This window comes from Musa acuminata, chromosome BXJ3-4, assembly GCF_036884655.1.
Source record: "Musa acuminata AAA Group cultivar baxijiao chromosome BXJ3-4, Cavendish_Baxijiao_AAA, whole genome shotgun sequence".
Taxonomy (NCBI): Eukaryota; Viridiplantae; Streptophyta; class Magnoliopsida; order Zingiberales; family Musaceae; genus Musa; species Musa acuminata.
In genome coordinates this window covers 42458100-42485655 of record NC_088352.1, presented here as the reverse complement: position 1 = coordinate 42485655, position 27556 = coordinate 42458100, and the positions used below count along the sequence as shown (strand labels likewise).

The 27556-nt window shown below is 39.6% G+C and overlaps 4 protein-coding genes across 5 annotated transcripts; 1 reads left to right on the top strand and 3 right to left on the bottom strand.

The window, feature by feature from the left end:
- Nucleotides 1–4421: 4421 nt before the first annotated feature.
- On the top strand, nucleotides 4422–5693 carry LOC135635627 (transcription factor JUNGBRUNNEN 1-like). Its single transcript, XM_065146841.1, has 3 exons — nucleotides 4422–4597; nucleotides 4673–4953; nucleotides 5048–5693. The coding sequence occupies exons 1-3, from the start codon at nucleotides 4435–4437 to the stop codon at nucleotides 5330–5332; spliced, it is 729 nt and encodes a 242-aa protein (XP_065002913.1). The 5' UTR covers nucleotides 4422–4434; the 3' UTR covers nucleotides 5333–5693.
- Nucleotides 5694–7497: 1804 nt separating this feature from the next.
- On the bottom strand, nucleotides 7498–8077 carry LOC135635389 (auxin-responsive protein SAUR71-like). The gene has a single exon (XM_065146421.1). It carries the CDS (start codon nucleotides 8026–8028, stop codon nucleotides 7660–7662), a length of 369 nt encoding a protein of 122 aa, XP_065002493.1. The 5' UTR covers nucleotides 8029–8077; the 3' UTR covers nucleotides 7498–7659.
- Nucleotides 8078–14655: 6578 nt separating this feature from the next.
- LOC135585133 (CSC1-like protein ERD4) lies at nucleotides 14656–20464 on the bottom strand. Of its 2 annotated transcripts, none has more exons than XM_065145680.1 (7): nucleotides 19562–20464; nucleotides 18376–18524; nucleotides 17410–17685; nucleotides 16475–17319; nucleotides 15695–15950; nucleotides 15068–15446; nucleotides 14656–14976 (listed from the first exon to the last, which is right to left on the bottom strand). In XM_065145680.1, exons 1-6 carry the CDS (start codon nucleotides 19830–19832, stop codon nucleotides 15069–15071), a joined length of 2175 nt encoding a protein of 724 aa, XP_065001752.1. In that variant the 5' UTR covers nucleotides 19833–20464; the 3' UTR covers nucleotides 14656–14976; nucleotide 15068. The 2 variants fall into 2 exon arrangements, with proteins under 2 accessions (XP_065001752.1, XP_065001753.1); XM_065145681.1 differs by having other exon boundaries at nucleotides 19509–19643.
- Nucleotides 20465–23925: 3461 nt separating this feature from the next.
- On the bottom strand, nucleotides 23926–26375 carry LOC103982945 (protein kinase PINOID). Its single transcript, XM_009400047.3, has 2 exons — nucleotides 25134–26375; nucleotides 23926–24840 (listed from the first exon to the last, which is right to left on the bottom strand). Exons 1-2 carry the CDS (start codon nucleotides 25703–25705, stop codon nucleotides 24105–24107), a joined length of 1308 nt encoding a protein of 435 aa, XP_009398322.2. The 5' UTR covers nucleotides 25706–26375; the 3' UTR covers nucleotides 23926–24104.
- Nucleotides 26376–27556: the final 1181 nt, after the last annotated feature.

Sequence of the window (27556 nt, the reverse complement as noted above, 5' to 3'; positions counted from 1 at the left end):
GCAATACCCGCTCTTCTTGGCCCGATGCCCAAGTCCACGGCCCGAAGCCTTCTGTCGATACGTCGACCGATCCATCGACCCGAATACCAATCTTCTGACATGTTCCTCCGACACAATATGATTTTTCCTGCTTTAATTGTCTCATCCTGATCGAAGCATCCTGCATCACTAAAAACGCAGATTAAAACATAAACACATATCAAGTCGTTTCATAATCAAAATACTAGATTCAACACATATGATCTGAGGAAGCATTCAGAAGTGTGAAGTGATATATAGTATTTGGTTGGAATTTTTTTCAGATAAATGGGTCTACTTAAACCCACTTTAATGGAGTTTAGATATTATTTAATCTGATTTGAAATGAATTTAGAAAGAAAATTGTGTGTTTGTTAAATAACAATGATAACTACTCTATTCTTGAGTACTAAGTCAATTTGAAGTGATATATAGTAATTGGTTGGGAGTTTTTTCAGATAAGTGGGTCTACTTAAACCCACTTAAATGGAGTTTAGATATTATTTAATCTGATTTTAGATGTTCAGAAGTATGTGTTTGTTAAATAACAATGATAACTATTCTATTCTTGAATACTCAGTCAATCTGATCTATTTAAACCATGATCTATTCTATTCTTGAATCATGGCAGATCCAAAAGTTTAAGGCCTCATCCAACAAAATTTCAAATGTAAATTAAGCTGTAAGGATCTTATTAGATCATCACGAGATTCTGAGATCAAAATCCATCTTTATCATTTATATATTTTTTAAAATAATTAAGTTGTGTTCATATACAAATACCAAGATAATTACCTTAATTATGACATCATAAAATTCATGGGTAACTTCATCCAATATTGTTCTTAATCCCAACCTAGATGAGGTTTAAGTTTTTCTTTTGTTCTTTTTCCCAAAAATATTGGATCAGGACTATGCATGGTTGAAATGAATGAGAAATACAAAAATCTTGTTTTGTTTGCTAGGGAAATAAAAGAAGATGATAATGTTTTATATTGCCATCTTTGGTACTCTCTTTCTAAGTAGATTGTGTTTAGTGTTCCTGTTGGAAATAGAGTCAGTTAAATGATGGTAAAAGATCCATGGTAACATATTCATAAACCATCTTGCCACCAATCTATTTGACATTTTGGCATAGGAAATCAATCTGATTTGGTTTGCATATAAAGTCACTTTGTTTCTAGGTATAAAAATATAAATGCAACATATATGCCATGCATTAGAGCAAATGTAAGAAGCTCTATATAGAGAAATCTTTTAGAAGTAATTAAAAAACAATGAGTATTTATACTCATTCAATAGGTTAATAATGCTTTTTATTAATGACTAGACATGTGAAGCATTCTTGTGTGTGCATAATATGCTCCTCTCTCTCTCTCTCTCTCTCTCTCTCTCTCTCTCTATATATATATATATATATATATATATATATATATATATATAGTATTTATATTTATATTGAAGTACCAACCTGTTTCAGATGTTTCTCTAGCAATACAAGTGATTGCTAGATTTTGAATGAGAATGGAAGCAGTGAAGCCTCAGATAGCCCAGTCATCTCCTTCTTGATGTTGAAACAATGTGGCAGCATGCAGGCCAACTTCCATCCTTGTTCATGAGGTGGTAGAACTAATCCAACTCCATCACTAAGGGCATGGGAATTGGACATCGCTGCCAGTTCAAGAATGCTTGTTTTGATTATAAAAAGAGTTTGTTCTGATCATCTTTAAACCATAATAATCATCCACTGCAACTATAAATGATGTAGCATCATTCTGAAAGTTCGATAAATTATTCAATTAAGAGCTCCTTATGGGTGGAAAAATAGCAAAATTTTCAGCAAAATTCTGAATTCTCTACATGCTATTATTTGGCAAAATACCGAGAAAATTAGTTCATCAACTGCAAAAAAAAATTTACATGAATTTGCATTTTTTTCATTTCAAACATGACATGATGAAGGTTTAGCAGAAGAGATAATACTGAATTCGACTGTCAACTCAGAACTATAACCCACAGTTCGCACCTCAGAAAACTATATTTTTCCAAGGCTTTTTTCTTCATAGATCAAAGTATTTGCATGAACGACTGAAAGAAATAGGATTTTATTCTAATTAACAGAGTAATAATAACTGTTAATGTTGCTGTATAATTAATTATGGGAGATTATACCATTGAAATCAGATGCAATTATTCCTATTCTAATTAGAAGTTTCTTTACCTTTTACAGTTTTCAGATGAAAAATTGTACAGGATATAAACCTTGGACTATTATAATTCTCATTAGACTAAAGTAATTCCAAACTTTAGTTTCTTCAGGAGAGAGATAATTCCAACTGTACGCAGAAAAGGGATGAAATAAATACATTTTATGATGATTTTGTCTAACTTTTATTACAGAAATGTGTTAATGGAATCTAAAATCAGTGAAAGAGAATCCATTTTCGTCTATAGATTTCAAGAAATAAGATTTAAAGAAAAACGTAATCTAGTCTATGAGGCTTCTACCAAGTTGTTGTGAAGATTAGTACCAAAAGATGTTATTTTCCGACTCAAAATCTAAGTCTTAAAGGAACAACTTGAATAGAAAATTCAACTGCAGAATTAGAAACTTACAATCAGTCATGAAATAAACAATTCAGTCACAAAATGCTAAAAGTCAAGTCCTACTTGTTTACTGTAGTATTATAGAATGTTGTGGATCCCAATGACAGGTCAACAATGACATTTCAACTTAGGAAACAGAGATCAAAGTCAGAAAAGCATCTCATACTCTTCAAACCTCATCCTGTAGTCCAAGTCTTGAGCTATCAACAAAGAATCATCCTTCAATATAATATCTGTAGGGTCTAGCTTGACTCACACAATTCATTTTAGTCAAATACTGCTTCATGCTATGACTTAACTCACAAGACTGACATTATTGATGTCATGAGACAATTGATGAGTTCATTCATAGTGGTTTATCAACTTCCTTTCTTCTTGCATCAGCAAGACTTCTTACAGCCATCAACAGTGCTGCTAATTGTCTTTCTGCTACTAGAAGGTTGGACGTCATCAATTATTATTTTATATTCATTTCATTCTCCTTTCTTGTCATTAGACAAAGTCTGTTGGTCATTCATTGCACTATTATGACATTTATTTCAACACTTTAGAGTCTATTGTTAAGCCAAGTAAACAGTAATAAATGGGGCTCTCTTCAGTGGAGAATGAGATGTTACATTTATTACCCATCGACTATTTCTAAGCAAAGAATCTTTTCAATTATTTAGACATGACACCAAGGCAGTGATGAATGAACTACTTTTATAGCAGAAATAATTGCTAATTCAATTCACAAGTCCTTCTTCCTTATCACAGTCATTAATTTGGAAGCTCCTAGTCAAAGCTGCTCCATGATCATTGACCAAAACTTTGGATCAAGCAAAAAAATCCAGCAAAATATTTCACCATTAAGTTAAAATGCTTGATATTAATAAGTCATAGTCAATTTCTACTGCCTGCAAGCAAGTCAGTCAGAAAGAAAGTTTAGCTTTAGTTTGACCAAAGTAGTTTTATGTTAAATGGTGTTGATTCATAAGTTGTAGCATGTATAGTTTTTAAGATTTTGCTCCTAGTAAGGAAGACAAAACAAGATCTTGTTTGATGTTACATAAATGCCCAATCACAGTCAAAATTTTCTTGTTCTCTTGACAGCCATTGGTCAGAACTATTGCAAGAGAGATAATTCAAAGTCAAACATGGAGTTAATTGCTGATGCAAGAGTTTGAAAATGTAACTTGGGAAATATGAAGTCAATTTGCCTTAAAGATCACGGGAGAAGTTCAAATATAAAAGAGAATTGAGTCAATTAATCTACTTCTAACATTAGCAAATTAATAGAAGGATGTTTGAATATGCAAATCTTGACATGACTAGGTAGATATGATTGTCACTGATTTGTACAAGAGATCAGATACTTTGGTTGCTGTATTTGAATCTGCCATGAAACAACTGGAGGATAGAAGTATCCCTATACATATGCACAACATGTCTTCTAGGAGTGAATCATGCGTTGCATGCTATACAAATGGCCATCAATCTTTTCATTGTGCTCTTCTGCACTGATCGATCAGATGAGCATTTTCCATACAAGACAAGGACAGAGAAAACCAACATCCGAAGACACAGGCAACTGCTAATCCTATGTCAAAGATCATGGTTTCGTATGTCATTTTCAAACACCAAACTATAGAACCAGTGTTGCTGTCATTGGATGGACATGCTCCTTGGAAGAAGTCATCAGTGTTCAAAGCTAATTCCATAAAGGAGAGAAGGATGGAGGAAGCTTCAGAAATGACTTTGATGTGTTAAGAACACTCGTTCTATAAGAATCTTTCGCTTGATTAGATGTGGAGAGAGAAAGGAAGAGTGATGGAGGACGAAGATGTTGTTCCTCTTCCGGGATTCCGGTTCCGTCCCACGGACGAAGAGATCGTTGGGTTCTACCTCCGGCGGAAGGTGGACGAGAAGCCTTTCAGTGTAGAGGTCATCAAGGAGATGGACATCTACAAATATGATCCATGGGATTTACCAAGTAAGTCCAATCCATGTTTTCCTCACCGAGATTGTGTTGGGTCTCATAAACTTCGTGTTGTTGTTGGATTAGCAGAAGTTAGAAGTACTGGTTGTGAAGAGTACTTCTTTTGCCGTAGGGGGAGGAAGTACAAGAACAGCATAAGACCAAATCGGGTGACGGGGTCTGGTTTCTGGAAGGCCACCGGCGTCGACAGGCCGATATATGCCGCAGGCAACTCCGGCGACTGCATCGGCCTGAAGAAATCCCTGGTGTTCTACTCCAGAGGGAGGACTGCTGCTGCCAAAGGGACCAAAACGGAGTGGATGATGCACGAGTTCCGCCTTCCCTGCGACTCACCATGCACGCAGGAAGCTGTGAGATTGCCTCGTAGTCAGCTATATATTTATATCCTTCACCTGCAGAACTGTCAGGTGCTAACTAAACCTTTATGCATGCATGGATCTGTAGGAGGTTTGGACGATTTGTCGAGTCTTCAAGAGGAGTGTCTCTCACAGAGCGAACCCCAACAGTTGGAAAGCATCAGATCATAAGGAGCAAACTCCACCTGAATCAAGCTCTGAATCCTTTAATGGAAACGACTTCCATGGAGGCCAGTGGAACTCAACCAACCAAGCTTCCATGCCCTTGTGTTCTGACACAGTTCAGAGTCCAAGCATGAATGAATTCTTCAGCGGAGATGATAACTGGGACGAACTAGGAAGGATTATGAACTCCATGATATCCAACATATGAGTGCCAAGAGAAGAATATTGGGGAATACAAACAGTCCTGCTGCATCAAATCAGTTCCTGCAAAGGAAATTTAGGTGCTGCAAGAGCTTGTCAACGCAGTTCAGACAACAGCTCGATGCTGACAGTGCCTGCAATATATATGTTACTGAATTGTAATGAAACACTGATCGTTGGGGACAAGCGAGCAAAGAGAGTTTAGTAGTTGTATGACTGATTTATTATATTCTGATGTAGGTGTGGCAATCACTTCTATATCCAAAGATTTCCTCTCTTTTTTCTGTTGTCTTTTGGGGTAGAAAAATCTTCCTTCTTATGAAGAATTTTCCTATTTATTTTATTTTTTTGAGCAAAGAAAAAGGATATCAGAGGATGAAATAATAATAATAATAATAATAATAATAATAATAATAATAATAGTAGTAGTAGTAGTAGTAGTAACATGAAAATAATGATTTTGGATGGGCCATGTTGGAGAAGAATTGGGCCAATAATGTTTTAATAGGATTAGGTTTATATTTATCTATGAAAGGTGGTGGTATTGATGAAGAATAAAAAATAATTTGATACTTTTTTTTTCTTTGTTTTATCTTTTTTTTGGTGTATTTTATGTATTATTGGGACTGACATCTTCAAAACTCCCTTATGAATACCAAACTCTATTTTAACTTTTATTTTTCTAAATTTTTGTAGCTAGGAAAAAATATTTTTGTACCATAAAATAATCTCTCAATCATTTTCTCATGCTACTGGATGATCCTTGCAACTTCATATGTGTGTTCTAATTTTTCAAATGGTTAAGATATAATTACCAAACATAGTATCAAAAAATAAAATTTTAAGATCAAAGGCAACTCTTCATTTCTATTTTTCTAATGTGGTTCGATGAGACTTTAATCATTAATTTCTACCAAACATTTTTAAATCATTAATTCATACACATCAATTTTTTAAATATTTATTTAATCATGATCCTCACATATGGACTTAAACACATATCACTTGTGTAATAATGCACTAACCAACTGAATGTTTCAATAGAGATAATTCATACATATCAAGTTATAAAATATATTATCTCATAAGATCGAGATCCGATTATTATGGAATCTTTTAAAATTAATATCTTTTTTATTGGGAAAAGAAAAATTTATAGAAACCAAGGTTTGCGAAGAAAGAAGAGAGAAATAAATTTTTAGAAAAACAATAATAATAAAAAAGCTCTATTACTTGAAGACTTACAAAATAGTGCTTAACAATAATACCTCACCCTCCTCTTTTGCATTTGCACTCCACCTCTCTCTTGGCTTGGGGTGTGATGAATATGGCACGATCATGGTTGTCTTTTAACTTTTTTTAGAAGTTAAGGGAGATGATGTAGATAGTGGTGTTGAAGATTTTCCTCAAGTATTTATTCATCTGCATTTTCATTATATGTATCTGTTAGACCAACTAGAATAAATTTACCTATATCCATAATCCATTTAAAAGCTTTTTCTTCAGGCAAACTGACATCTCTACTAATTATAATTTTCTCAATATTAGGATTATAAAGTTTGTAAGTCTTTCAATTCTCACTATAGCTCAATATTAGGATTGTAAGCTTTTTCTTTTTTTCATCTAAAATATGTGCATTTGGAATACAACAGCAGACTTATAACCATTACATACTTCATTAAGTGGTATATTTATACTTTCTGAGGAACACAAATTTAAAATATTTACAGATGCAACCTCAGTCAAAATATTCTTACACAATAATTTTATTTTCAACATACTTTATCTCATATATACATATATAATAATAATAATAATAATAATAATAATAATTTAAAATTGCTATCTCATGCATATGACGTTTACTACCAAAGTTGGTATCTTTTCAAATTGTATGGGTCCAAATTCTCTCTAATATTGTGATAAAGTTGACTAACTAGAACTGAAGTGAAGGGCTTGGACTTTTCTTAGCCCACTTATTCCTTTTCCACTTACAATAGTTTAGATTGATATATGACGTTTGTGAAATAAAAAGAAGAAGAAGAAGAGATTTTTAATATATTTATCACCTAAAATAGTTTAGATTGAGCCAAATTGAATATTAATCTAAAGGTGGAATCGTATCTTCATAAATAAAAGAAAAGAAATTATTTTAATTTTTATCATTAATAATACTCATAAATGATAATATTTATTTTTCTTTAATATAATCATACAACAAAATATTGGCTACATGTGAAGAGCAGAAAGGCTCTACTAATTATATAGAAACACAAAATTCCATATCTGCCCTTGTACTTTGAACATAAACGAAAGGCGAGTCGAATCGCCGGGTCAACTCGGACCGTCGACGGAGGACAGGAACAGCACGTCGAAGGAGCGGAGGAGGATCTCGGCCTCCTCCCGCTCGGCCGCGCCGTCGGAAGAAGCGGCGAGGAGGAGGAGGCGGCGGAAGAGCGGGACGGGGCAGGGGATGCGGAGGGCGCCGCGCTGGTGGTAGCCGTACTCCTCGGCGGCCAGGCGCAGCAGCTCGACGAAGACCGGCCGGCTGAGGAGCTCGGCCCGGACCTCGAACCGCTCCATCTCCTCCCCCACGTACACCGGGACGTGCCCCTGCGACACCCCGCGCCGCCTCCCCTTCCCCAGCTTCCTCAGCGCTTCGTACCGGGGGCAGCTCGCCACCCTCGACAGCCGCCGTATCATCCTCTCCTGCGCCAGAGGAGTGCGAATGGGAAGAGCCGAGGTCCTCTCGTTCGCCGAACCGGGGATTTATAGCGATGTACGGAGTAGAAGATGAAGTGAGAGAGGCGACGGTTCAACCAAGGCTCCGTGTCACGTACAACCGGAGTCTTGTCAGTAAATCCATTGTCTGTTCCTCACGAACAGCAAACACAATATAAGCATATTTTAATGGTCAAAGTCGGTGGGGCCAGGGTCAGTATGCCATCGAATGAGGGTTTTCTTCGTGAATCCTGAATCAAGTCTGACAGGGAATCACGAAAAGCATTATTTATCTTGGTCAACACCTAAATCCACGGTGCGACAACACCAAATCCATCCAGAGAAATCATGTAGCACTTATGGAGTGCCCGTACGTCCTCATTAAAAGTCCTGAAGAGGGTTTGACTCGAAAAAATCGTACATGTCTCGATGACATCATACATTACAGGAATAAAACATTATAGTTTTAATTAAGAAGGATATAGAAACTGTTACTACTTTGATGATAGATAGATAGATATCAATAAAAGGGACAAAATTGTTATTTAATTGTTTATAGATACTTCATTATAGCTAATCTCCATTAGAATTCTTTTACATACTTTAACTCTCGTCTTACAATTAGATAGGGAAGGATTTGATAATGGGTTAGCTATGCTATTTCGTTCTCGTTATGCTATTTCGTTCTCGTAAAACGATGAGAGAGAGAGAGAGAGAGAGAGAGTCGGTAAAGTGGAGTGACTTGGTACGGCCTCGGTGTTTTCAACCGGAAGAAAAAGAAGAGGGTAAATGAGAATGACAAGCAATAGCGTGAAGGCCACACCATCCGCAAATTAATGGCCTCAAATAATTCATATAATGCTAGATTAATTTAGGCAATTTCGTCAAGCATCCTCTTCCTTGCATCACAATTCCATGAACCGTGTCAAGATTGAATTCAACAATCGATCTATCATATAAATACACTATAGCTTGACTTGTCCAAGTCTAAGAGAATACGTGGAATTGATCATGTTTGGTAGACATGGTTAGTCAAAGAGGAAGGTGGAATTGTTGGACATTCGCATGGAAGATTCTTGAACATGAAAACGACCATATAATTTCTAATAAATTGGAAGAGAAGAAGGCCAAAGAGTTGATATAGGCTAAGTATTTTTTTTAATATAAAATGAATCACCCATTTGTTGTGGGAAGTTTCTTTTACTCTTTTGTTTCCGTGCCAAATATATTAGGTTGATGATGACTCTAAGAGTAATACTTGTCCTTTGATGTTGCATAATTATTATATGTTAATATTGATGTTGATGTAAAAAATAAACTAAAGCAGATTTTATTCAAGGTAACAAAAAGATATTTTTAAAATAAAAATAGAGAAGAAACTCATAATTATATCAGAATAATTCTTTTAGGCTTAATTTTTGTTTATACATTTAAACATACACGACAAAGGAGGGCCTACGAGGGTATTTTAGATTATTAATGATAAGATCGGATGTTCAAATTATCTTTCTAGTATTAAAATGATATGGGAGACATCGATGATGATTGGATTGACTCGACTTGGTTCAACTCCACGTGCATAAGAAGTTCTCTGATATGGTTGAAGGGGCATGAACACTTGCTCCGTAATCGATAAAGACTCGTATGCTTGTTTGTGAATTGAGTTATCAATGTTGGATGGATCCATTTTGTGGTCCCTTTGATGTTTTAATTAATCATGAAACAAAATGAAGGATTTTAGTAAACAATCACTAACCTTAATTACCATGATCTGATAGATTTTTATAGTTGATTTAATGAGAAAGAATATTCTTTGAGATAGAAAAATATTGTCCCAAATTCTTCTCGTGTTGACTTCATTGGGCTACCACATATGAAGCTCTGATTAAAATAAATATTCACTTATCAGAGGACTTCTTGCATACACAGACATAACTATCTTTGACACATGGTATGTACTTCACGGATAAAAGTATCTAAAGAATATAATATGTTCTTTATAAACAAAAGTATTAAAAGCATTCGATGCATCCTTTATAGACAAAAATATCTCAACTTCTAATGCATCTGTTATAGATATAAGTATCTTCGACATACAAAGCGTATTCGCAAACAAAAGAATATAAAGCATTCAATGTATCCTTCATGGGCAGAAGCATTCGAATGTGCCCTTTATCAACATAAGATCTTTGACACACAATACTTCCTTAGCAAATAAAAACATCTAATATATTCTTTATAAATAAAAGCACCCCAAAGTTAAACATGTTATTCGTGAACATAAAAGTCTATGACGTGTGATGTGTTTTTAGCATTTGATGTATCATTTATGGATGAAAGTATCTTAACTTCTGACGCATCCTTCATGGGCATAGGTGCCTTTGATATGTTATGTGTCTTTCATAAATAAAACATCTCCAATATGTAATGCGTGGCTATCACGAGTAAAAAGCATTTCAAATGTTTTTAATACCAAATTCACAAACAAGTATGTAGATTGACTGGATAAAGTAAGCTAGCTAACGTGGACATATCATATATGGGTTGTATATGTAGGCAAATTGGAATCACCTATAATCAAATTAAACTATAAGATTACATGCCCCATGCGAATAGGTCAAGTTTCATTAAAGCCTAAGGCCACCTTGCTCGTTCAAGGTGAGTCGCTCTACCCCCTATTGGGAGGTATTGATAAGCATATTTAAATCAATATCAATCTATCCTTTTTATTTTTTTAGCTTGCTTACACTAGAAAAACAAACATTATTTAATTTCACTCACAAATATTGAATTCATGGGAATCAAATTGAATATCGGATATATCTCAGGTATGTATTCATAAAAAATATTTATTCTTTTTCATTTCATTTGGTTCTTCACATACAAACATATTACAAAAAAAATTACTTGTTCAACAACAAAATATTTTTCAACTAAATAATACAAAAAGAAAACATTTCTTACACCTCAAAAAATGAAAGGAATATATGTAGCCACATAATATTGTGGTACAATTAGTGACTTTGTTGGACCCAAATGGTGTCATCGACCATATCACCTTTAATTGTCCCATTTGATGGTGTGTGATGTCAAAAACATGAAGGCGTGATGCCTAATGCACCCATAGTCAACATATCTGGCTCTCTGAGTGTTGTATTTGATGTGAGCACTAGTATTCTTTTGCTTGGGGTTTTTATCTTTATCCGTTTTGTTTTATACCTACACTTAGGAGAACAAGTGAATTGATAGTAAACAAAAGTGTTTTACTAGGTAGAGATGGTAACGTTTAAGACATATTCTTTAATAAGTTGATACCGATCCAAATAAAAATCTTTGATCGATAAAAACTCGATGCGGAGTCAAAACAATATACGATCGACATGATTCATCGATAAGACAAAAAGCCTATTGAATACGCTAAATAGTATATTTTTTAAGTTAGAAAACTGATATTATATATATAAAGCTTCTTTACGTATGTATTTATTTGAAACAAATATAATAAATATTAAACTCCTTTCGAGTTTTTTACCTTCACAGGGAATGTAAGAAAAGTGATTTGACTATTGATGATGTTTGCTCGATATAGTCTTTTGCATGAATGGATTGAAACTAGATATGAGATGCATGATATAAATATTGTTTGCCCTCGAGTTATAGTTTTTTCTCATACAAATATGACAATTCGGTGTAATCTCATAACGTTAGATTGACAATCAAAATTGAACATACTAAAAATATATGTACTCGGATCAGATTTGGGTACTTGACAATATCAAGTCCAAATTGAGTTTGCGTACGATGAAATTTGTAACATAGAAGTAAGCAATATAAATGTGAAATCATTCTCTCTCTCTCTCTCTCTCTCTCTCTCTCTCTCTCTCTCTCTCTCTCTCTCTCTCTCTCTCTCTTTCTTTTCATATAGGACTAGTACTTAAGCTCATGAACAATTATCGTGTTCTTGTCACTCTTAGTCACATCATGGGCAGGTAATTAAGCTTCCAATTATTGTGTACTTCATCTCACTGTGAATGTGATTCCACTACTGTGGAACATCATCTTCACTCCTCCTGCTGGGCTTCCCCAAATGGAAGATGAAGTGATTCAGCAGAAAGAAACTGCTACCCTAATTGAGTCTCATGACAGTGCATCTCGCTGGAATTGTCAACAGTTTCCCACACCTTCAATGGAGACACAACATAATGCTTCCAACAAGTTAAAATCTAGACAGAAAACAATGCACTGGGAAGCCGCATTTTTCATCGACAGTAAAGCCATGTCGACCTCGCAAGTCAAACATCCACCTACCAAACCTCTCCCCAAGTCAAGCATGCAGGGAGTGATGAAGTCTAAAGTGGGGAAGACGAGTCCACAATCTCCCAATTTCCCACCTTTCTTCTTTTTCTCACGTTAATTTCAATGTGAAGCAGGCATCAGAACAAAAGAAGCTGCCAAACTGCACCAAAGTGATACGAGGGCTCTGAGTCAATGATGGCAGGGAAAGGTTGCAATATATGGACGAACTCCTATCTGAAGTTCGATGATAAGGTAGGAGGAGAATGAGGAAGAAGGTGATTCCCATCCGGTGCAGTCCGGTGACCGAGCTGGAGTGCGGAGAAGACCGGGTGGCTGAAGGATACGTTCCGGTGGTGGTGGGCTTGGGGAAGGAGCTGCGGAGGTTCGTGGTGAGTGTCGGGGCCTTCAAGCATCCGTGCTTTGTGGGGTTGCTGGAGATGGCAGCTCAGGAGTTTGGGTATCAGCAGAAGGGTGTTCTTAGAATACCATGCGATGCTCAGCATTTCGAACAAGTCTTTAGGTTGATCTCCGTATCTGTGTGATTGAGAATCTCTCTCTCTCTCTCTCTCTCTGCATATTATGCTTGTGTTGGAACTTGACCTCATACAGATTTAGCTTCATGTGTGGAGCTTCTTTGAGGTGACACTACTGAGTTCTTGTACGAGTAATACACAAGTACGGTTTTCCAGTTGATCCTTCGTTTCGAGACGCTATACCCATTGTTCATGTTTTGCCTTTGGCAAAATAAGATCAATTCCATATAATCCATAAAACGACATTGACTTTTATCCTCCACAAAATGAAGTCAAAATTAGTACATGAGGTCGCACAGTATATAGTATTATAGGTTGCGAACACATATTTTTCCTTCTCATGACTTTTGATGTCACAATACATAATAAGCTAACAATGGCTTCTGCAATAGCTTTAGAAAGCTGAGGTGAATTGATAGGTATGGAATTTAGTCTACTTTTGAAGAGACTGAAAACATGAATTTGCTGAAAGTCTATGCTCTAATCACATCCAGATATCAGTATGCATTAGGAAAGTTGGATGTGGTTCATATTACTAGTTTCATTCAATCCCAAGAAAGAAGAACAAAACCCTCTTCAATGAGTCAACAAAATATCTTTGGATTTAGATGGGAAATTATAATGAAAAAATTGCCTGGAAAAAAAAATGCATAAATAAGAACAAAAAAGTGAGGCCATGGAATTTGATGTGCTTCTCAAGGAAGAAGCTAACTTGTCTCTGCTAATCATTCATCTGCTGTTCTACCCATCAACCCTGAATGAACACTACACTTTGTTGTTCTAACTGTACCAATGTTTCCATCAACCTTGAATAATTCCATTCAAATAAGAAAAAGATGGATGCAATCAGATAAAAAAAGACCACCACCTTTACCTGCATCATCAGAAATCCTTGTGATAGTGCAGCATTTTCTGTGGGTACTCGACATGATCAGGAGGGCTAATGAGATGAACAACTCCATGTTTTCTCCTAAACTTGCTCACAAAGTTGAGGCATTCATCTAACTTCATAAAAGTTTTGGTGTTGGGAGAGTTCTGAACACTATTAATCTTCTCCTGAAGAATGCTGGCTCTGTTTCAAAATGTAATGCATCTACAGCCATGTTTGGCAGAAGAACAAATATCAACCTGATTTGGCTGCACCAGGATTGATTTAGCAGATACAGACTGCTCACAAACAAGATATGCAACATCTTGATTAAGATTCACAGCAGGAAAATGTCACCAAGAACAAGATATTGATTGGATTTCTATTTTTTCCATTTATATCACTTTCATATTGGATTAATGATTATCCTAATTTAATGTAAGTGAGTCGATTTTATAGTAATACATAAGTAGTCAGCATCCATATATAAGCAGTACTTACAAAAAAAACCTAGTATGTTATTTTGGATATAACAATGTCATTTCTACTCCAATTTCAAAGACGATATTAGAATTTGTTGTGAATTATTTAAAACACAAATTTTCATCATTTCTAATGATATCTTGTGGTTAAGACCATCTTCATAAACCAAGAATTTTTTTTTGCTCATGAAATATAGATTTCATCATCATCAACCTCAGAAAAACACCACCTTCTGTATCATGCTGCATCAGAAGTCACTGAAGCTATCACATTCTTTAACCATGAACAGATCTAGCATGAATTTGTAGTTGCAGAAGTTCCAAGCTAGTAATGAGAACTCATACTGATTTGAAGTCCTAGTGTTGATGAGATTAATTTGTTGGGGCAGCAGCACTTTTCTCAATTGACATATATCAAAAAAGCGACTCATAAATGAGAAAAGATATGCTTAATTCATAAGCTAGACATGCAGATTTCATAGAAACTTCTACCGACAACAGATCAAATTGTAACAAACCAAGGTTAATTTTATCGACGATGTCTAAAGACAAAAAAAAGGAAAAGAAAAAGAAGAAAGCATCACTCACTACTGCAATCAATTCAAAGTCATGGAGAAGATGTCTACAAACAGAATACGCAACCACAATGACATGTACACCGAAGGGATGCACTTTCCAGCTGATCCAGACTGGTTTGTATCATGAGAATCCTGTTCCCTCAAGGCGGCAGAGATTTCCTGGTGAAGTATTCCTAGAAGAATTTACCAACAAATTTGTGTTAGCTTGGCTAGTAGAAGAATGATTTATCTCTAATAGACAAGTCAGGCACAGTCGATATTTACTCTAAGGTGCGGTTTTCAATGAAAATGAGCGGGCATCTTCAAACTGGTCATCATCTTCCAGCTTCTCAGTATCCAAGCAAGGTGGAATATAAGCTGTATATATGGATTCCATATTTGGGATTTCCTTTGTACCTCGGCATGCTACTTCAAGAGGAGTGTGGAAGAAGGCAAGATAGAAATGTTTTTTGCATACATAAGCAAAGACAAAGGAGATGACAATGACAGGAATAAGAAATGGAGCATAGTAGAATTTCCTCAAAATGCCAATATAGCCAAACATAGTGATCTGGTAGAGGATTAGAGAAGCGATAATTCGTGCATGCAAGTGAGGCCACATCCGACCATTGCTCTCATAGTTAGGGACATAAACTTTCAATGCCTGCATTAGAGAATTTGACACAAGAGTGTCTCCATGCCATCAATCAAGAGAATTCAAAATATTTACATTAATCTCAGGTGTCGCATGATTCATTTTACCATGTGACAGAAAATGGTCCAAGAGAAATCAATATGAGTAAAAAGTTAAATTAACTACTAACATTAAGATAAGCCAACAAATTGAAACTAGAACGCTGATCAGTATGACTAATATTCTCCTTATTAGGAGTAAATTGAGCAATCACTCACCTGATTACGTGCAACAAGCCACCCGAGGCCAAAGTATACCACACCAAATGGAATTATAATAGGAGCTATTACCGAGTAACAGAGAACAATTGTGATGATAAGCATATCACTGGGAACTCTAGTAGCATAACCGAAGTCACCGGGAGCCCAAGCCTCTTTCACTTCGGCTTCAGTTTTACAAAGAAATCTCTTTTTGAGATAGAAGATAATGAGAGGAACCAAACGTGATAACTCAAGCCCATAGCCAACAAAGAATCTGAGATCCAATCAGCATAGAATTAATGCTCTCACAGTACAAGTAGAAACAGATGTTAACAACAATATTTTAAAATACTCCTAGAATAGAATTTATGTTGAATGGGTGAAATTATGCACGACATAGTAATAACTATAATAGGAAATCATTGTTTTAGAACATTCCTCTGAACTTAGACATTTTTGGGACATCAACCGCAATAATGACCAACCCGAGGAAAGTAATGTGGTTAACATAGACCTAGCGATCAAATGTACAGAAATTTAGTTAAAAAGATGCCAACTGAGAAGATGGAGAACAATGTGAAACTAGAAATTTACTTACAAAATAAATGACTGTTTATTGATTTTTACATATGTGATGAGTTTCTAAACAATTGAATCATTATAACAACCAATTATCCAATTATCTGCATGCTTTACCAAAATAAGAAAAATACTTCATACTTCAGAAAACAAAATAGTGAAATATGCAAAGATTTAGTGAAAAAAATTTGGGGACAAGAGAAATGAAAAGAATCATACTTCAGAGCAACGAAGGTGAGGAAGAAGGTGGCACTTTTAGGCAAGCTTGATCCAAGCAACGTGATAACCTGTTTGGGGTGATTAATAATCGTCTTCAGAGAGTCGAACAATGCTCCACCAATAGTTACTCCAAGGAAGACATTAAAGACAACAAAGTAAAAGTATTTCCCAGAGGCGGCTCGCACTGCATGGCTCTCAGAAGGGATTCCTTCTTCCTTTGATAGAAACATAAGGAAAGTCGGCAACAAAGCCATGAATACTAGGAGTGCAATCTGAGGCAGGAAAGCTTCCAAAACTGTTTTAATCTCTGGTTGATCCACTATTTTCTTCAAGAAGGGCAGATACTTCTTTAAGTTTTTCAAGGTTGTAAATGCAGAGACAAACGTAATTGGGATCATGTAGAAGAATACAGTAAGGAAAACTATACCATAGACAACACAAGATCTTATCTGCCTCTCATAGAACTTCCTTGGCAAATTTGTCCATAACACCTGACGTGGCTCAGGAGCTTCCATCACGGTCCATGTATCAATCTTCTGAGAATGGATTGTCTGAGCAGCAGAAATAGCAGCAGGTTTGCTGTTAAAAAAAACAAGAGCTGCAGCTTTTTGTTTTTCTCTTAGAGTGATCTCCTTTTCAGCCTCTAATTTAGGCAGCAATTCATTAATTTTCTCATTACAGTGATCAATCGTATCGACTTTTTCACCTACAAGACCGAGAAAGCCAATTCTGTTGGTAGGCCTTTCTCCTTCAGGTTTGCCTGTAGTTTTAGATTCTGCATACACAACTTCAGCCCGAGCAAGTTTCTTTCTGTAACCTTCTAACTCTTCCCAAATTTTGTTTGCCTAAAAGAAAGGAACGCAACAGAAGGCAGTGCATTATGGCAAAAGGTTGAACCATAAATATCTTTAATAGCATCACAAAAGTCACTGTACCTTTTTGTTGTCTGTGACAATCATTGATCTGTAGAATGTTTCTGGATGAAGTGCTTGAAAGTATGAGTCAACATGATCCTTCATAGATTGACCTGGAGGAGCAGCTGGTATGTCTCTGACTAATACGGTAAACTCTTCAGGTTTTACTTCTGGACTTGATTTTGCCCCAGCTCTCATATTTAAGACATGTTTGTATGATTTCCAAAGCACGTAGTATGTGACAAAAGAAACCCAATGGACTCCAAGCAGAAATGCCCACAACCTTGGACTTTTCTCCTACAATACATGGAAACCAAAATGTAACCACGATGACAATACCCAAAAGAAAACACGAACCATCCTAAAGACATCAAGGCCTTATAGGTAATCTAGTTTTACTTGCATGCATGATTCGAGGATGGTGACAACTATATGCTATAATGAAATGCAATGACATAAACCTAAGTCAACATTTTACGCGACAGTTAATAATTACAGCTTGACAATGAACCTAATAGTGTTTGTCAATTGAACTAGATGAGTGATTAAATCGAGAAACTGGTGACTGATTGATGTCATTTAACAACAATTCCAGAAAGGTAGTTAACTTTACGGGAAGGAGCTGAGACCGTTCGACGATATGATGTAGTCACAGAGGCCTAGAGGAAGCCGACTGTGAGCATGAAGGATATATTGTTCAAGCCTTTTTCTTTTACTTGATGCTCTGTTTGATGTCAGTGAGTCTCATGACTTCTCTCCATTGTGCGGTTTTGTTCACTAAGTGATCCTTTTTGGATATAAAATTCTACATATTGGAGTCTTGAAGTCCATAACACATCAAACAATATAGTGAGTGACTGTTAAATGGACACTAGCCTTACACAGATCTAGGAGGTAATAAAATTGCATCTACAGTGGCATTTAGTTCATAACTTTGTCTCCTTTCATCTAAAAATCAAACAATGCAAGCTGTCCATCAAAACTTACTTGGACGTTCCCCATCGCCAACTTGTCAAGGTTCTTGAAGGTCCCACCGCTGTTGCTGTCGGTAGTAGATTGTGCACCATTATCAGTTGCAGCAACTGGAAGAAGAACTGGAAGCAGAATAATTCCGGAGAAGACCAATATGGCTAAAACTGCATCAACAAATGTGTACAATGTTTCAGGATATTGCATGACAAATGGTATCATGTTCTGGATAGTCACTTGTTAATTAATTCTTGGTCAAGCAACAAATACAAAGTCCAAAGGTAGTTGAATAATCTATTTAGGAAATTTCCTAACATACCTCTATTGCATATAACAAATTAATCAAGCAATTCAGAAGATATCGGAACATCTTTCATATCGAGAAAAAACTGAATATACCTAGATAGCTAAATTTAAGACAGAATGAAGTATATTAGACTAGCTATTATCAAAATAAATGGTTGTAGCTTATCTGAGTGTTAAAACCACCAGACATAGCATGTCAAAGAAAGTGGTAAATCAGTTGGAGTTTAAGAATTGTATGCATTCCTTCAAAACCACAAAATCACACTTTGCAATAGCAACTACCAAAATGCAAAGAATTAGGCACATAAAAGAAGGGTTACATCAGTGGGAAGATGACATGAATGCAGATAAATGTCATAGGGAGATGAATTATGTGAAGACAACTACTTTCCGAAAAGCACAATTATATATTTGGGAAAGGAATTGTAGAAAGCAAAGAAAAAATATCCTAATTTTTTTATTATCATTACTATGACTGTAATAAATCAAATCACAATAAACAATGAACTTGGAAATGGTACACTAAATATTGTAGGAGAAGCAACGAAACATTTTGGCAAGTAAATACAGCATCTGTAAGATACTGAAAAACAACATGGAATTATTTCTATTATGTCCGTATAAATACTGTAGATCAGTCACTTCAACCAAATTAGATGCACTTGAATGGCTGAAGAAATGCAGAAAAAATTTCCAAATTTGCGCCCATAAATCTTGGAAAAAACACAAAATTATCCAAATAATGAGGCAGATGGCAACATTTGCCAGAAAGATGCAAAATTTGCATAAATCAATGAACGGGAGTCGACGCCATACCGAATCTGAGGTACACCAGATGCACTAACCTTGATGTCACGACACACTTCCTAACACAAGACAACGGGAGAGGACGCCGTACCGGAGCTGAGGAACACAAGGTACACGGCGGCGTCGACGCCGGCGGCGGCGACGACGTCGGCCTCGGACGCTCCCACGGCCTCCTTGATCCAAGCCAAGGGGTTCCTCGTCCGCGTCCGCCCTTCCAGGGGATCCAAACCCCTCAGGATGCGACCGGGGTAGTAGATGACCGCGTTGCCGGGCTTCCTCTGCAGCCACGTGAACGCAAGCATAAGCAGCGCGAAGATGACGAGGGACGTCCCCAGGGACGTGACGAAGGAGCTAAAATCCATCCTTTCTTCTTCCCCTTCTCCTCCCCCCCCTCTTCCTCTTCTACTACTACTACTGTGCTAACTCTCCCCACTGCTTCTTCTCTTCTCTTCCTATGTATTCTTCGTTCTTGGAGTAAAGAGTCTTAAAAGTAGCCGTTTGGGTTCTTTCTTTCCTTTTTCTTTCTTCCTCCAGAAATAGAATATTTTGGGAAGAGAGAAGATTTTGGAACGGAATTGGCTCCTTTTTGCAGCTTTGCTACTGCAATTTCTTGTTTTGATTATGCAATCAATGAGGAAATGAGCTGGGGAGCCATGGCGGAATGATTGCTTCCATGGGTGACAAGGAGATGAGACCAAAAGCAAAAGGAACGATAAATCATGGAGTGTAATCGATGCAATCACTTTGGCTGCCCCTTTTGTGGCAGATTTGCAGATGGGGGGAGTGAAGCTCACGTGGATTTCTTTAAGACCAACTGCAAAGAAATGGATTTCTGATAGAACGCCAAACATAATCTTCGTCATCAAGATGAAGAACACTAATTGAATCCTGTAAGGCTGACAGGTGGAGACAGATCTCAGAGCAGTGGGGTGTTAAACTAAGACCAAATTGTTGACATCGTGCTCAACATGTTTTGTTAGCAAAATGGGATCTACATGTCGGTTGGACTAAAACATACATCCAATTGCCGTTAATCTAAGGTGTGTGAAGCAAATCCAAGAGAAAATTTCATGTTTGCCTGCGTTGGCTCCAAAATGAGTGGGCCCCAAAGGACGGGCAGCATCGTCATTAGAAGTGGCCTCGACGCCGTGTCTTAGATCCTGGAGGACACGTGGTGGGACGGTTTGCTCTGCCGACATTGCCGTTTCGAGCGAGGAGGTCGCGACTGTTACCGCGCCGATCTGCTGCCGTGGAGTACGAACTTCTCCTCGACTCCCATCGCTCGACCCCCACTTCTGCACCCGCTTCTTGTGCCTTGTGCCCCGGCTGAGACCTTTCTGGTCCACCACCATCCCCCCAATAACAACGGTTGGTGTCAACTTTACCGTGTCATCCGGGCGTGCCGTTTTACCTGTTAGTCAAAAGTTTGTCGCATTGCCCGCTTTTAACTGATCAGCTCTCATCGGGTTAACACCAAACACTGTATGTCGAAAGCTCTCCATCCCGCACGTACGTCAATTGTCGTGTTATAGATTGATGCGGGTTGGAAATTCTGAACGCTGTTTTGATCCGAACAGCTTAGACGAATATAACGACAATAGCGCCATGTGAGTGGATAACGCCATCTACTTTAGATGTATCTATGAATTGACCCTACGTTGCCACCATCACAGAATATTTTTGTGGTAATTTATGTGGAAAATAGAAAGAATAAAAGGGCAATTTTTTTAATAACCATGTTTCATATAATATTTTTTTAATAATTTTATCCCATACCTTCACTACGTATCTTCACCTCTACCCTGTTACCTGCACCCTTATTGTCCCTCACTTTTCATCCTCGTCTTGTCTTATTATCCTCATCGTTAAAGATCATCTCTCCTTATCTACTCGTTGTCCCCGTCATCGATCTTAATGGAGGAGATTATAAGGACAAGGGTTACTCATCATCCTATCTTAACAAGACAGTCTTAGATGAGGATGATACTAGAGAAAGAGAGAATGGAATGTAATAACAATGCTCAATGGTGTGGGGCGGAGGTGGTGGCCAATAGGATGAAAGCAAGGAACAATGTAATCTTTTAGAAAAGAAAAATTGAGTGTTATATGAATTTTTTTATAAAATATATTAATCAATAATTTTTAAAAAATAAAAGGGGTTTTCCTGAAAATTATCCAATAATAAATATATAGATTTAAGTGCATGACAAAAAAAAGGTTGTGGGACAAATAATTATGGCTAACATGAGGATTAGTTGTAACAGTGATCCAAGGGAATGATGATTCAACAACCATTTTAGTTCTGGAAAATTCTGAAGTTGAGGATCACCAATTTACGACTATTATCATTGGATATAAAGAGATTATTTTTGTGATTATCACTAACTTTTGAATTTCTTTTGGAATTTATAAACCATCAGTTTTCTTTGTATGGTTTCCTTTTACATTGTCTAATTATGGGTTCTATAAATCCTAATCCTTGTTGATGTTCTCTCAAATGTATGCCTCATCAAATTAATAACTCAATTTAGGGTGTCCTAATCCAGCAAAAACCATAAGTTTGTGGGGGATAACTTCGAGTAAAATTGTGTGATAAGAGAGACATACTTACGGAGTTGAGCAGAAGAACTGCTAAGGTGAAGTCCATGTCCATTAACCATGAATTGTTTGTGCCAATGCTGATAGCTCATCGTAATTCCACAGACAAGCAAATCAGTCGCAGCTTAACACATGCATGCACGTATATTATTTATCCACGTATAGATAGAAGACAGCAAACTGAAGGTAGCAATGGTGAGACTACTGCATGCTTCCACCTTCACTTCGATAAGCTCTCTTCGAAGCCATTGAATCCTGCACGAGGTACAGAAGCAAGACATCAGTGGCACCCTCAACTTCCATCGAGGATGGAGCTGTCTCTTATATGCCATGCCAAGCAATAGAATGCGTTCTACCAGATTACTGCCGAAAGAAACAGTAAGATTTGTCACGCTGTTCAGGGTTACATGTCTTGGCTAAGCAATAGGATGAGTTTAGCTGACGCTAATATACTGCTAATTATCTTATGTCTTATGTTCTTTTATCGCTGGCTACTGACACTGTAAACGGTGGTACCAAGAACAACCTACTGTGTCATATCAACATTTAAGGTCCTCAAATAACACCACCAGATTCAACTCTAAATTGAAAGAGGAAGATGAACTTGCATTGTGTCTGACTTCCACCAAAAGAGAAGTTGAGGTAATAAGTGCACAAAAGAACCTGCTTCCACATTCAAGCAACAGGGAGATACCCTCAATTAAATGCCTTGCTAGCTTTGGTAGGAGATCTGGAGCCTTTATTGAGGAGATATTGATGCTGCATTGCAGAAATAATGGCCAGGTCTCAGATCAGACAAAACAACCTAAACTTTGAATAGATATATTAACGCATCAGTGGGTTCAAATTAGATTGAATAAGCTTGTCATCAATTCTCATCACTCTCTTTAAAGTCTTACGTACGAGTCAAATGTATGATTCATGATAGGTCATAATGTTCAGTCCATCATCACCGACATCAACTTCTGATGAAGCAAAGAAAACTCCGCGTAAAAGAAAGAAAGGAGGAGAAGTGGGGAGCCTGAACCCCACATTTTGCTCTTCCCCTATCTGCACCTGTCCTCCACCGGCATCCTGCCACATGAGCAACAACTTCGTACATCCCCCCATCTCTCTCTCTCTCTCTGGACCTCGACATCAATGGCGACAACTCTCTCTCTTTCTCTGTCTAGCTGCGCTAATATGACATACGTAGCCCTGTTCGCCATGGCTGCATACCTTAGTCAACCCTAGATTAGACTCGGCACCTACTCCTCGCCTTTTCCAGGTATTTATGGCGGGAGACCTGCAAGAGTGTGACTGCTCGCCGGTGGGCCATTGAATGCATGTCTTCATTTTCTACTCTCTTTTCCACGCCAGTCCTTGCACTCTCTCCCACCACATACATATACACAGTGATTACTGTCTCCGTGAGATCATTACCCTAACCGAAGAGGAATAGATATAGATGGGGAAGGAGAAGACGGTGGAGGTTTGGGCAGGTACGCCCCACCAGGGTAGCTCCCAGAGCCCGACAAGCAAGGCGAGCACATCCCGTGCGCGACACGTCCCCCGCCCGCATGTCCGCCACGTTTACATCGTGCCAAATCCCAGTGAGCGATTTACATTCGAGTTCTAAGTCGTGGTAGCATATGGCCACAAAGTCAACGGAGAGGTGAGACTGTCCTTCTCATTGTCAAAAACATGTCACCCATTCCGAAGCGGGAGACTGTATACGACTCAAGTGACGACTGATTACTGATTAAGGGCCTGGGAGACCACATTGCTACGTGCTGCTAATATAATCCCACTTGCATCAACATAATTATGATTCGATAACATACCCATGTCCAAGAGAAGGTCTCATAAGTTAATGCTTCTGCACATTCTAAAGCGTGATTTATTGCTATATATATATATATATATATATATATATATTTCCGTTCACGGAGGACAAGCAAAGACTACGATTTAAAGCGAGTGTCGCCGCCTACACAAAATGGGAAGGGCGGGGGGGGCGGGGGGGAGCGGTTCGGTTCGGTTCGGCTCGATTTGGTTTAGAAATAATCAAGCCGGGCCGGTTCGCGTCGGTCCTTGCACGAGATGGACGGGGACGGGCTAGGCACGAACGGGGGGCGGCAGGTGCGCATGAGGGCCAGGTTGAGGCCCTTGAAGAAGGGGTGCGTTTTGACGTCGGCGGCGCCGCGCCGCGAGCCGAGGCGGACGGCCGGGTCCTTGGCGAGCAGTCCGGCGATGAGGTCCCTGGCTGTCGAGGAGGGGTCGGAGGAGGGCGGGGGGAAGGCCAGCGGCTGCTTCACGATGTTGCGGAGGGTGGCCTCGTTGGTGGGTCCCGCGAAGGGGGTGCGGCCGAAGAGCAGCTCGTATAGGAGGATCCCGTAGGCCCACCAGTCGACGGCACTGCCGTGGGGGAGGCCGGAGGCGACCTCCGGGGCGACGTACTCGTGCGTCCCGACAAAGGAGAACGACCGGGCGCTGACCGGCTCCGCCACGAACCGCCGGTTAGCCTTCGCCGCGTGGCGGGACGCCCGCCGCGCGCGGAAGGGGAGGCAGGAGGGTTCGGTGGGGAGGAGGTCGTCGCCCCCGCTGTTGGCGGCTGCCGCGATGAGGGGCTCGAGGGTGGGGGAGGCGGTAGACTCCAGCGAGAGGTCGAAGTCAGAAAGCATGATGTGGCCGTCGGAGCGGATGAGGATGTTCTCAGGCTTGAGGTCACGGTAGACGATGCCGAGCATGTGGAGGTACTCCAGCGCTATCAGCACCTCCGCCGCGTAGAACCTGCATGCGAACCGAAAGCAAGCGACATCAGCGCAAGAACAGCGACAAGACAGCTTCTTTCGCCAGTTTATAACATTAGCAGAAAAACTTTCCTTCACTACTCCAATTCCTTAACAAACTAAGAAGAAAACCTGTGATTGTGATCGTGAAATAGACTTCGATGTTTTTGTTTTCATGGAAACTTCGAAAACTTGCGTGAATTTGCACAAAAGGAGTCTTTTTTCGGTTAAAAAATTGGTCGACGATGGAAAAGGTGCGATTTTTAATGGAAGAAAGAGGCGTCGATCGAGGACCTGGTGGCCGAGACGGAGAAGCGGAGGCGGGGCTGGCGGTGGCGGAGGGCATGGAGGTCGCCGCCGCTGCAGTACTCCATCACCACGCAGGAATAATGCGGCGACGCGTCGAAGTCGGCGTAGAGGGTGGGGAGGAAGGGGTGGTCGAGGATCCGCAGGATCCTCTTCTCCGTCACCGCCCTCTCCAGCTTCTTCTTCTTTGCCAGCGCGAGCTTGTCCACCACCTTCATCGCGTAGACGCACGGCGAGGCCTCGTCGCGCAGGCCGCAGAGGTAGACGGTTCCAATGTCGCCGCTCCCGATGCGGCGGACGAGCTTGAAGTCGCGGGGGCCGAGGTTGGCCGGGAGACCGCGCGACAGGATGGCCGCCCAGGCGGGGTCGGACGAGCGGTGGGGCTTGGAAGGCAAGTGGCCGGAAGGGAGGTCGAGCACGGCAGCATTATCGAAGGAGACGCGGGAGAAGCTACTGCGGCGGTCCTCGCAGCTGCCGCCGCTGCTGCTCATCGAGCTCTGGCTCGAGTTCAGCGCTTCCGGGCCGCCCTCGCCGTCGGACTCCACCTGCAACTCCAACATCTCCGCTCCAAAACGCCCCCGCTAACTCCAACGCTTCGAGTCGCAACCCCTTTAAATAGCAAGCAACAGCAAGGGAGAAGCAAAAAAGCTCCGACCTTTTTCCACACTGGAACAGAGGAGCACAGGGAAAACCTGGAAAAGAGGAGGCTCGCTTTGGATCTTTCTTCCGAATCAGACAAGGCGGGGCACAATTGGCGACAAGCCAAACGATTCCCGTCAACAGATGAAGCGATTCGCTGAGCAGACAGCGAAATCCCAAGAGCAGTAAAGAGGCGCAGCGATGCTATTCTTTCTCTCTCTCGCTCTAGTGGGCACTCGCGAATCGAAACGGGCATGGAACAAGAAACCAACGAGGGAATCAAAGGAGCTCGGAGTCGTTCCGTCTCACTCACTCCACGTTCTTCCTAGCTCTACATTCTCTGAACCCCGACACCGAACGCGGCAGACATCGCACCGAACGATCCAAAGCGTCGATTCCTCGCTCGCCGTCCCACCTCCAACTCTCAACAAAAGCGAAAAGGCGCAACGACCCCTCGTAAAAAAAAAAAGCGGCTTTAACAAAGCCAAGAATCACGACCAGCGACGCCACTCCGCCATTACAGCACTTCCGATGCCCTTCCCTCTCCCTCAAGCGCTCGGTTCTCCCGCAGCGGTACCGACTTCGCTTGGTTGGGGCGGGGGAGACGGGACGGCGAAAAGGTCTTTATAGCAGCGGCGGAACACGCGATGCTTCCGCGGCATCATCCCGTTTTCCAAAACAGCCGTTAGTTAATGTTTCCCGCAACAGTTTTGACTCGAGGTCACGCCGGGCTAACCATGGTTACCTTGGAACGGCCACCTCGGCACGTGCGACCCGAGTGTACCTTCCTTTTCTCCGCGCCACCTTTCTACCGTTGACTTCTTTCCCCGTCACGTGCGGTAGGAGTGATATTGTATGGCAGTATTGAAAATAACTCCAACGTGAGGGGTAGTAAGTTTTCGGAATGCCAATTGAAGAGGCCGCATGAATGCAAAAGATGCGCAGTGTGGCATTGGAGCAGAATTGTAATTTGGGAATTTGGACTGTCCTAAATATTTGACCAATAAATAGGAGGAATTAATTGTCATGCAACTAATATATATATATATATATATATATATATATATATATATATATATATATAAAGTTCTGCAGCTTTTTTGCTTCTGTTTCATTGTACGATATCTTCTTTTTAGGTGGCAATGGGGGTGTTGAAGATGACAGGTGGGCTTCCCATCCATTACAGACTTATCCGATGAGGTTCTGTATAACCTAAAGACTTTGTTACCGCCATTAAGAAGAAGGAAAGCAGCTGCACAACCATGATCGAGTGTCTGTTGTAGCAGTCTTTGTTCGGCTGCATCTTTTTCTGAAAGATATATAATCTTTGTTCTATGTTGAAAGCCAATTATGATGATGATGATGATTTGCCGCTTTGCATCAAAATCTAGCGGCTGAATTGAGCTTTATTTTCTTGGTGATATGAATGATGTTCTGATGGCCCAGCAGACAAGAAAAAGTGATCCTAAGCTTGTCAGAACCAGCAAAACCAAATGCTTGGTGTAAGTGCCAATCAGTGGTGGTGCATGCAACGCCAGCAGCAGCTAGCGGGACAAGTATCAATTCCATCTGTCTCTGTCCTCTCGATCTCGGTTGAGCTAAGCAGAGATTGGATTCGGCGTCGCGGCCGCGCCACCGGCGACCGCCATGTGCTGGCGGCAAGCGGAGGATTATTAGCTTAATGACTAAGATATCATGGAGGAGTAGTGTGGTTGTAGGAAATGTCTGAGGGCAGCAGAAGCAACTTTGTCTGGGCAAATGCCAGCCAAAAG

Bases quoted from the DNA above. Each gene is read 5' to 3' on its own strand.
- LOC135635627 (XM_065146841.1), top strand. From the start codon at position 4,435: ATGGAGGACGAAGATGTTGTTCCTCTTCCGGGATTCCGGTTCCGTCCC. The intron at 4,598-4,672 runs GTAAGTCCAATC...TTGGATTAGCAG, and splicing joins TGATCCATGGGATTTACCAA to AAGTTAGAAGTACTGGTTGT. The intron at 4,954-5,047 runs GTGAGATTGCCT...ATGGATCTGTAG, and splicing joins CACCATGCACGCAGGAAGCT to GAGGTTTGGACGATTTGTCG.
- LOC135635389 (XM_065146421.1), bottom strand. From the start codon at position 8,028: ATGATACGGCGGCTGTCGAGGGTGGCGAGCTGCCCCCGGTACGAAGCG.
- LOC135585133 (XM_065145680.1), bottom strand. From the start codon at position 19,832: ATGGATTTTAGCTCCTTCGTCACGTCCCTGGGGACGTCCCTCGTCATC. The intron at 17,320-17,409 runs GTACAGTGACTT...CCTTTCTTTTAG, and splicing joins TTGTCACAGACAACAAAAAG to GCAAACAAAATTTGGGAAGA. The intron at 15,447-15,694 runs GTGAGTGATTGC...TCTCTAATGCAG, and splicing joins GGCTTGTTGCACGTAATCAG to GCATTGAAAGTTTATGTCCC.
- LOC103982945 (XM_009400047.3), bottom strand. From the start codon at position 25,705: ATGTTGGAGTTGCAGGTGGAGTCCGACGGCGAGGGCGGCCCGGAAGCG. The intron at 24,841-25,133 runs GTCCTCGATCGA...GTTCGCATGCAG, and splicing joins TTCTCCGTCTCGGCCACCAG to GTTCTACGCGGCGGAGGTGC.